The sequence below is a fragment of the Arachis hypogaea genome, chromosome 20 (genome assembly GCF_003086295.3).
Source record: "Arachis hypogaea cultivar Tifrunner chromosome 20, arahy.Tifrunner.gnm2.J5K5, whole genome shotgun sequence".
Taxonomy (NCBI): Eukaryota; Viridiplantae; Streptophyta; class Magnoliopsida; order Fabales; family Fabaceae; genus Arachis; species Arachis hypogaea.
The window spans coordinates 141,870,251-141,880,981 of NC_092055.1; the positions used below are offsets into that span (position 1 = coordinate 141,870,251).

The following is a 10,731-nucleotide window of genomic DNA, read 5'->3' on the forward strand; positions in this document are numbered from 1 at the left end:
TTCGCTTATTCTAAATATAAATTAAATAAAAAAATATATATATATTTAATGGTTAGTTAATTGGTAGTTAATGACTTACAAGTCAATGAATTATAGCTCAAATGATATAGTTTCTTCATACTCATCTAAGAGGTTACGAGTTTGAATCTCCTATCTTAAGTAAAAAAATAAAAAAAATTGAAGAAGCAAGGTTGGAGGACGGTGGTGGGTGGTGTGTTGGGCTGGATGTTCTACGACGGAGAGGTGAGTGACGCGGTAGTGGTTCGCCGGAGCTTGTGGCGGCAAAAATGTGGATTCAATAGGAAGTGGGCTAAAGGCCCAATACTTTAAGGCCCAAAGCGATATTAACGAAGACCAAAGAAAAAACAAATTCAGTTTTCACGGGTTTCGCTCTTTCTTTGGCGCCAAATTTTATTCTATTCGCGCTCTGCAACTGCAAAGAAAGAGCGTCTGCATCTTTCACTCACTTTCTTCCAGAATCGAGATTCTTCCATGGCCAGCCTAGGACTTCGTCCTCCTCAATTCTCCGAGGTTTCGCTTCTTCCTTTTCCTCTCTTGCTATTCTGTGATATCTTCGTTTTTTCTTTTTCGTCTTTTTTTCCTATCCGCTTTCTAGCTTTAGTCCGCAATTTTTTTTCAAAAGTGTAATGTTAATTTCTTTTAGCAATTCCTCATATTCGCTTCGATATTTTATCCATGTTTCAATTGGATGCTTTTTTTGTTTATTTCTCTTTTGCTATTGAATTTTTCTTTTCCTTATGCTCTCTGTTTAAGAGCTGAATTAGTTGATACATCAACGCTATAAAAGATTTTTTTCCCCGGTTCAAACACTCATTCGGCGATTTATATTTTTTATATCTTCAATTCCAGAGGCTGTGTGTAACACGTAAACATGTTGCAGGATGTTGCTTGGCTTCCATATTGGCTTCAGAATCTTAGAGCTGATGGCTCCAACGAATTTCTAGAGGATTCTCAAAGTCCTAACAACCAAGAAGTGAAGGTTGAAATTTCTCTTCTAGTTACTGTTTATATTTATTTTTGTTTATTGTGTATGTCTAAGGGAACAAGACAGTTTGGTGTGGTGGATTATCGAACCAGTATGCCATTTCCAGTTTGCTTTGATTTGAAGTTACCGTCCTCTTTTAGGGTTGATGACTGCTTTTGTATTTTCAATTTGAATATGCTTCGGTGAGAATTCTCATGCAATATTGTGCATTTATGACCATGGGGAGCTAATAGTTTCGTGGTTAATTTAACCTCTAAGTTTTATATTTTAGATTTTCGTTCAGTTTTGAAAATTTTGTGAATGTTAGATTGGTTAATTAACTCGGCCTATGTTTACAAAGCTGGTCCACGCCATGACAAACGAGGAGGGTTGTGTTAGGATTGTGACAACTCAAACTTTGTTCAATCCCAATGCATGGACATGATGCAATGATGTCTTGATCCATATAGCTGACCCCACTAGTGGAGAAAAGCTTTGTTAAGTTAGATTGGTTGAATTCTTTGTTGATGTCTTCTCTTATTTGAAATGATTTAGGGTCCAAAACCTTCTCCAGAAAATTTTAGTGATGGAAAATGTATTAATGCACTACCTAAGGATGATTGTGGATACAGAAGTTGCCATTTACTTTTATCTGCAGAAGATAGTTCAAATATTAGTTCAGCTCCTCCTGAACATGTAAGTTGTTTTATTTTATCATTTCTCTGTCTTAAGCTTTTATATTTTCAACTGATATAAGCATGGTGCAGTCTTCAAATAATTACTTCTTTAAGTGTTTCTGAGATAAATTCTGATCCATAATGTTAGGAAACCACATTACTAGAATGCATAGAAGTAAAGACAAATAAGGAAATCAGCATAGAGAAAATTAAGTAATGGGAGGATGCATATTTGTAACCATCTAGCTATAGTTTGCATTGGTAGGAGGTGCATGGAGCTATATAGTTTGTGTTAGGGGTGCTGAGGAGGAATCTCGGAAGATTGGAATTGGACTTGGGAGAGTTTCTAGATTCTCATAAATAATAGATTTAAGTTCTCTAGTGGAGTTAACCTTATAATTCATTTTTGTGTTTATCTTCTCATGATTTTAACTTTTTAAATATTTTCTAGAAGCTAAGATTAATTGATTCAGCAACAGAGTGCTGCCTATGGATTTGTCACTTTCCCTGATTTCATGGTCGTTTTAAAATTTTCTGATTTCAGTTTCATTTTAGTATTATGAACTTGAAAATATGAAGGGCCTGGCAAAAACTATTTCTAGAAGCTCCTATGCTTTGGACAATGTCGCTCATCTGAGTGATCCATAGGTATCTCTGTGATCAGTGACTTACACAGCAGTTATTTACCATAATTTATCCTTTCCATAAGTGTTTAAATATCTTATTTCCCTACAACTAGAGAAATTCCTATGCTGTTAACACAATTTTATGACGGGGGTTTTGGTTTGATCTATTTTTGCTCCATTGATACAGGTGTTTCACTTTAGTCTGCGCCTTTCTTCAGATGCTGAGTCTTTCCCAACCCAGGATTTGAATGAATTTCATGATGCAGTTTCACCACAGAAAATCTGTTCGTTGCAACCTGTTCAAACATCCATTGATTTTGGACAGAACATGCGTTCTGTTACAGAGCATCTTGCCTATGAACAGAATTTGTTGCCTGCTTCCGTCCCTGAGACTGTTAAAAGGGATGATATGTCGAAATCACCGACTGATACAAGTGATGTTATCAGACAACTCAAGGTAAAATCCAACATTAAATGCTTCACAAGTGACTCTATCAGTGATGCAGTTGAACTTTCAGTTGCAGCATCTGAGGTTCTTGCCATACACGATCTAGTAAAGATGGAGTCAGTTTCAGAATTGATGCATACAGAAAATGTACTTGAAGTTGCACTTCGTATGAAGCAGGCACGGCTCGAGGGGTGGGACAATGGCTTCCATTCTTCTAGTGAGGACTCCGACTGCAGTGATTCTCTTTCTGATTTGAATGATTTTGTTATGGAAGAGGCCTATGAAGATATAGGCTTGCTTTCTAGTGTTTCTGTTGAGGAGCATCTTTGCACTTCAATTAGATCTCAATCAAATGCTGTCCCCCTTGCTGAAAATTATAGCAGATGCAATGCGAAGCATAGTGAGAAAGAGCTTACTTCTCATGTAGCCAATGTCGATGTGGAGATGAAGAGGCACCAAAAAACTGACTCACCTCTTGATTCTTTATGTTGTGAAAGGGAGATGCATTCTGATGGTCCTGCTTTGGGTTCAACTAATCTCAAACAAGCTGAAAACGGTCTTCCCACATCTCAGCGTTCTGCGGAGAATAATTCCAATGCTTTAGCCCTAAACCAGGTGAATGAGATCCTCACTTTTCCCTTTCTGCTTCATCTGTTTAGAGGAAATTCCATATTTTAGCCCCATTTATTCAACAAAAATGTACAAGTTTGATGATTAAAGAAAAAGTTATCAAACTTAATATTTGACTAGGTTTCTGAATTTCAGATATTTCTGCCAGAGTATATCTGTACATTGGAGTTACTGTATTTATATCAATGTAGTAACTGTTGCTAGGTTGATTTCTACTTGCTAGACCATTGTTTCGGCTATGGTTGATTTGACTCCATCTATGCCAGAAAATGATGTTGTCTCCTTAGCTGTTGAAACCTCTGGAAATTTCAGTAAGTTTTGATTTTATGTACTTTTTCAGCATTTTGGCTGCCTTTCTCTCTCTAGTTGTTGAAGCTTATGTAATTTCTGTTGTTAAATTCTTCAGAAAATGAGAACTTGGCAACCTATTTAGCTCCAGAGAGATTTAGAAGCCGCTGGTTAGGGGGTTGGACAAATAAGGTACGGTGTTTCTTCAACTTGCCACTTCTTTAGGTCACTAGTTGATGTATTACTGTGGATAATGGTTTGAAAGCTTTCTAAAGAAATAGTTAAATTGTGTAGTTGTTGGACTTTTTTCTTTGGGCACATCTTACTATAATTCTTTCTGATGAAATATGCAAGGAAATATTTGTTATCCTCAGATTTTACTGTCTAAAATCAGGATGTTGGGTGTAACCGTGTAATAACTGCTGAATTTTTTTTTTTGTGATTAGCTATCTATTGCCTTATACTACTTTGGTTCCTAATCAACTGTTTGGGGCTTTGTGGAAATGCTTAGCTTTAACATTTTCCTTCTTCATTAATATTAGGATGAAATTTCTGTCTTTTTCCTTTGCTATAGGATCGCCCATTTGGTCCTTTTATACTTGCTTTACATCATTTTTACTCTTGCCACATGGTTTCTTTTCAAACTTTTTACTATACGATTTCTTCTATTATTGCTATATTATTATCATCATCATTATTTTTTTTCCTTCAACAAATTTGCATCCCTTCTGTCATTTTTATATGTTATCATGGCTTGTCAGCAATCTTGATACTCTGTTTTCTTTCTTTGCTGGCTTTGCATTTTCTATCTCCCTCTTGGAAGGAGTCAGAACCATCTTCGTTGAATTGGAATAATGCTGACCGGATTCCAGAGTTCCACATTAGAGAGACAAGCTTTCTCTCAGAATCTGTAGATATTTTTCCAGATGCAAGTTCTTGCGTTCAGAAACATGATCCCAAGTGTGCAAATGGTTCTCAGCTAAGCATGCATTCTGACTGCTTACACAAGAAGCCTGACGAGGGCATATTGCATTCTCAAAATGTGATCAGATGTTCAAATCTATCATTGATTGATCCTCTTTGTTCGGTTGTTCCGTGTAGCATCTCTGCAGAACATGCCATATCCAGTACTGACAAGGACGAAGAACATAATACTGAAAATTTTGTCACATCCATCTCTGAATTTGTGGTGGACACCTTTCAAAGGATATCAAATAAGAATGCTACATTGGATTGTAGAGATGAGAAAATGACTCCTTCCCTTGGTTTGAAAGATATTCCAATCACTGAGACAGAGGTGGTTAAACAAATGCCTAAGAAATTGACCTGTGTTGAGCATATTGATCGAAAACAGTTAAACCCTCTTATGGATTGTAGTGTGATTCAACCCAACCAAGCTCTCCCCCTGAACTGTAATTTGACTCCTCTTCCCACTAACTATAGTATGAGTGCCGCTGCTGCTGCTTCTCTCGGCACAAGGAAATCTGAGAGTCTCTCTGCATCCAAGAGTGAAGATGGAAATGAAAATGAAGAAAATCATGGATATTTTGTTGATAACAAGGCTAGTGATGGGTTAACGATAAAAACATCAGATGCAAATGGCATTTTAGATGAACAAACACAAGATAGTAGGTCACCTCTTATTTTAAATAATAGGACACGCCACCGTTTGCAGGCACCGAAGACTGTTCTAAATGATGTGAGAACAGACCTTCAGAGTGAACAGAACAACAACTACAACGAGTTACAAGTTGTGTGCAATAAATACGATGGTCAAAATGTTGGAGATAGAAAGAAAGTCCGTTTCTCGGAAAAAGTTGAGGAGCTTGATCAGAAAAGGAAGTTGTCCAAGTCGGAACCTTCATACAAAAGAGGTAGATCTTTAGTTCTAATTGTGTCATGTATCTTTCAGTTCGAAGATTTTTTGTACGTGTTGACTCTTTTTTTTCCCTCCAATGATGTAGGTTCATCAGTTAGAGTAAAGAGGAAACGAGTTTCGAAGTCATCGACTGCTTCTGAGCTTCTTGTGAAACATCCTCTAACAAATTACTGCAGAACGGTTGCCAATGAGTTTATATTCCAAGGTACACAATTCTTACTCACTGGGTTGTCTAGACAAAAAGAAAGGGACATAGAAGCACTCATATGGAATTCCGGTGGGGTGGTGCTTTCGGATATTCCATCTCCTCCAAATTCAAGGGGCAAGAGAAGCTTGACCTTATCTTCCTTGCAGCTTCCTGTTATTCTATGTATGAGAAAGGTTTGTTTCTAGTGATTGACAATCTTATGTTTCTAATACTTATGCATAAATAATCTTCTAATTGGTTATTGATACATTCACTTTATTCTTCCTTTTTATTTATAAATGTCTCGCATGGATTAAACTTCTGGATAAATTAACATATTTAATAATAATAACTGATATGATCACAAGAAACTTTTCAAGATTAAATTTCTATGCCAAAAGCATTATATTTATAACGGATAAAATCATCAATTAATATGATTGAGAAAACGGGAATATGTAAGGAATGGACAAATCGTCCAATTATAGTTCAGCTCTTGTTGGTGATATTTATTTTTTTTATAATGTTAAGGATTTATTTCAATATCAATTTTGAGCAAGAAGTCTAGTTTTAAGATAACAAGGCTTAGGAATTTCTATTGAAGAGAAGGCAAGATAAACCGGAAGAACATGGAGAGTAAAGAAATCCTCCAAACAATTTTTTTCCCCTTAAGTTTTTAGTTTATTTATTTATTCTCCAAATGCATAATAAGAAAGAAAGGTAGACATCAGAAGAAAAAGATCACTTCAGTTCTATAATTTTTCTGGCACCAAGAATCGTTGGAAGAAACCATGTTCCACAGATTCTGTGAATAGAATTTGTTGCCAAGCAACTACAGAGACAACATTTGAACTCTAGATGACATGGCTAAAAGAGTCTATTAGTTGTTCACTTTAGATTTAGTTACCTTCCATAATGAATGCACTCTTTATTTCTTTTAACCGAGTCTTTGTTCTTTTTTTCAGATGCAAACCACCAAATTCTTGTACGGTTGTGCTGTTGGTGCCTCAATACTGAAAGTTGATTGGCTAACTGATTGTCTTAAATCCAGATCTATTTTACAACCTGAAAAGTAAGTTCTGTTTCTGTTTTTATTGAATTGACCTTTTCTTCTCTTAGAACTTATGTTCGTCGGTCGCTAAATATTGTTATGTCTAGGGTAGATAGAGAATGTTAAGAAAGTAGGATCAGTCCAACCTTGACAACTTGAATGGTAATTTTGAACTGATTTTGATATGTATTGGAAGTTCTTTTTAAATGTTTCTTTGGCGTTTCCTTGTGGCTATGGTTGTTTTAAGGGAACCTCCATTTCAAAACTGAAAGATTGGATGTATTTAACTATTTATATAAAAAATGGGGAAACGGTTTCACTCTTATATACCACTATAATGGCATTACAAACTAAGGTAGAGGGAAATCAAGGAAAATTATAAGCAAAATCTTTGGTTTGACTATTGAGATGGTATACTAATGCATTGTCTGATGCATGTACCTAATCTCACCTACTGAGACAGATGAGACAAGGCTTGATTATTGTCTTTTTGTGTAAATATGCAACAATTGGCCACAACCTTAATACATTCTCCGAAAACCCTGTTTTGCTGCCGTCATTTTCATTTAAGTTAGTTTCTTTATATTACATTTCTATTTGTACCTTGGACATTATTTTACATCGCCTAGGCTGATGCATCTGATAGCTTATTAGCTTTCTATTGATGCTTAGATTCTTTCTGTTTACCTTGTTTCTTCAATCAGTGAAATGGAGAAAATATTCAACCTACTTTGCTGTCATAATGATGTGATATTAAGCATCTCAGATCTTATTCACAGATTTGTAATCGTGGTTGCTTTCCTTTTAGGTACATGATTCTTCCAAACCGAAGTGATATGAGGCAGACCAAAACTGGGACAGCAATCCATTACAGAGACCGAAAGCATATTTTTGAAAGAATAGGAATTATGCTTCATGGGAAGCATAGTTTTTGCAACAAATTGGCAAGCGTCATCAAGGTAAGAGTCTTTTTCTTTTCTTTTCTTTTTCCGTTGTCTATTAACATGTGTTTATGTTTAAACTCTCCCTTTTCCTAATAATCAATGGTTCATTGATTACCATTAAATTTGCATGCGTGTAATTCTAAAAGATATAGTTAGATACTTCATGGTTTGGTACTTGTGCATGCATCTGATTCCTTCAAAGCGGGGATGAAATCATATCTCGTTCTTCAATATACTAGAACGAAGTAACTTGTAGCAAACACCAATGCTGTCATGTCCTTCTTGTCCTAGTTGTTTGCTAAACATACAACATGAACCTTAATGTCACTAACTATGCAAAGTGGATTATCCTGATGGTACTTTGATGCAATATCTCTTTATCCTTTAATAAACTTATGGTTTCTCTCTTTTTCCGTTTTTGTATGGCTCAGCATGGAGGTGGACAAGTATTTAAAACTCTTCAACAGTTAGTGCGGAGCATTGATGAAAAGAGGACTTTGGTGGCAGCTATTGTAGCTGAAGATAAAACTACGATATCACGTCATCTGAAGCACTGTGCCTTAGAAGGGGGTATTCCTATTATGGTAAGTACTAAGTACGCATTTTCAAATTTCAGTATCATGGTTGTGTTTATGTGCTGCTTATGTTTTAAATGGTGTTTGCGTAGAGTTCATAGGACTATGTCCATTAATTGGTACTGTCAGTCTATAGTATAATTAAACTAACTACATTTCTACAAATCATATAATATCAAGTGTGTTTGTGTGTGAAATCATATAAATAAGTCTGTTTCCTTTTGCAGCCTTATAGTTGGATTGTGAAAAGTTTACATTCAGGAAAGCTACTTCCTTTCACAGAGAAAAACAATACATTTCCGTTGTCATTTGATAGAGTTTCCAATCCTTTCAATATGAGTGAAGAAATATGACACATGCTTTTCTGGCAGCTGTTTTTAATACGTAGTGGCCCAAATTATATAGTATATACTCTTTTTTGCTTGATAATAATTGTCCACTTCAACAAATTTTTTAAAATAATGTATTCTGTCCATATAATGGCACAAACACCTCATGTCATGTATAATTTTTTATATTTTGGTGATTATGGAAAGAATATCATGTATAATGTAATTGTATAAAGTAGAAATACGTTTGGAAATGTATTTTTAAATTTTATAAATTATGATAATTCCAATGTTAAAACTATTTTATTTAGTAGGAGTCGGCTAATAATGAGAAATTTGAGTAGTATATACAAGATTTTAGTTTCAAACTTTATCGTCGATATATAATAAGTTAATAACTTATTTTTAAACTCACGTTTTCAGTCACATAACCTATTGTAACAAATCATAAACAAATCAAGATAAAAATATCCTGAAATCTAACCAGTGAGCTAATCACATTTGAATTTTATGATTGAAAATTTTGCTAACTGAATGACAACTGTTAAGTGATGGAAGCATAGAAAGTAACATTTGTTTTAGAAATATAACGTTGAAATAAAATACAGATATTAAGAAACACTAGAAGTCAACGACTTCCAAGGAAAATAAGGGTAAAATAGTACAAATAATCTTTTTATATTTATTATTATTTTATTCCTGTTTCTGCTTTGGAGACAACAGAATCTAAATGCAACCTGAACGACAAACCTGACCCACAGAACTTCTCTTCCATGACTTTGGTCAACTTTTCCACCATTGAAGGAGTAAAATAGTTAACCCAGTCACCAATCTCACCCTTCCTAAACAAGAACTTGTTCTCAAAGTTCCTCCCAAATGTCCCTTTCTTATTAACTTCCAACTCCTTCATATTCTCAAAGCTACACAGCTTCACTATGCTCTCAACCACACCACAATTCTCTTCCTCCAAAGTAAAAGGGCAATCCAAGAACATAGCCACCCTTTTCAATTGGAGATTGACATCTTCTTTCAAATCCTCATATTTCAAGAACAAAACCTTGTTTGGCCTCTCAATGCTTTCTTTCCAATACCCCAACATATGATCCCAAAATGGACCATACCCCACAACTCCTTTGCAGTACAAATCAAAAGCTTCTTCTATTGGCAACTCCGGCGAACTCGCAGGCTTGATTTTATTGGTGAAAAACCACGACGACACGAAAGTGTCAAAAGGGTTCCTGCAAATGTATACTATCTTGGTTTTGGTATCTTTCACAATTGAATTCGGCAATGAAGCGAAAGGAACATGAGTGCCAAAGATTCTAGGCTCAGATAAATCAGAAAGATCAGGGACATTTTCTTTGGTACTATAGAGTGTGTATTCAAAGAAAGGAACAAGGTTATGGGGATTGGATTCAAGTAAAGGATGGTTTCCAGAGGCAGGGGAATAGTAGTTGCGCTTTAAAGTGGCAAAGGTGAGTGCTTTCAACCATGTTGTCCCTGATTTTGGGACAGTGGCTATAAGTACATCAGTGTCTTTTGCTTGGAAATGCTTTTGAAAAGTGCTTATGGCTAGAATTTCAGTTGGTTGGCACCAAAAGCCTTGGTATAAATAGAGATAAGGTGTTCTCCAACCTTTCTCTCTTGGGAGATTGAGAATAAGTTTCTTACATTCTTGGCTTAGTTGCTCCTCCTCAATCTCTAATTCAATTTCATTTGCTTCTTTCCCAATTCCATCATCACTTGTTTTAGATTTCGGGAATTGGGTTGGAGCCATTTTTACTGGTATTTGGTAGCCACTTATTAGAGTGGTAATTGGTGTGGGAATAATGTGGATCATAATAAGGTTAGCGTTATTTATATATAGTAACAGCACTTAAGTTCTTCAAGTGGAAGAAACCCTTAATACAAAATAAGTAATAACATTGAACCAGTGATAGCAGCACGCCAGCACATGCAGAAACTTTACACAAAAACGAAAAGCACATGCAGAACCTGATTCACACGCACAACAATGACAAGCACAGTAGCACACAATTCAAGTCGGCACTTGGCACGTGCAATTCGCATCATGTAATATGCATAAAATATAATTGGTATTAAAAGAAATCA

General features: G+C 35.5%; 2 protein-coding genes across 3 annotated transcripts; one reads left to right on the forward strand and one right to left on the reverse strand.

The window, feature by feature from the left end:
- Positions 1 to 398: 398 nt before the first annotated feature.
- On the forward strand, positions 399 to 8,920 carry LOC112784908 (uncharacterized). Of its 2 annotated transcripts, XM_025828268.3 has the most exons (12): positions 399 to 531; positions 902 to 1,000; positions 1,541 to 1,681; positions 2,476 to 3,351; positions 3,590 to 3,677; positions 3,773 to 3,846; positions 4,478 to 5,528; positions 5,619 to 5,914; positions 6,686 to 6,792; positions 7,580 to 7,730; positions 8,147 to 8,299; positions 8,518 to 8,920. In XM_025828268.3, exons 1-12 carry the CDS (start codon positions 493 to 495, stop codon positions 8,641 to 8,643), a joined length of 3,201 nt encoding a protein of 1,066 aa, XP_025684053.1. In that variant the 5' UTR covers positions 399 to 492; the 3' UTR covers positions 8,644 to 8,920. The 2 variants fall into 2 exon arrangements, with proteins under 2 accessions (XP_025684053.1, XP_072085509.1); XM_072229408.1 differs by lacking the exon at positions 1,541 to 1,681.
- Positions 8,921 to 9,183: 263 nt separating this feature from the next.
- On the reverse strand, positions 9,184 to 10,436 carry LOC112786663 (cytosolic sulfotransferase 15-like). The gene has a single exon (XM_025830027.3). The coding sequence runs from the start codon at positions 10,394 to 10,396 to the stop codon at positions 9,308 to 9,310; it is 1,089 nt and encodes a 362-aa protein (XP_025685812.2). The 5' UTR covers positions 10,397 to 10,436; the 3' UTR covers positions 9,184 to 9,307.
- Between the last annotated feature and the right edge of the window lie 295 nt (positions 10,437 to 10,731).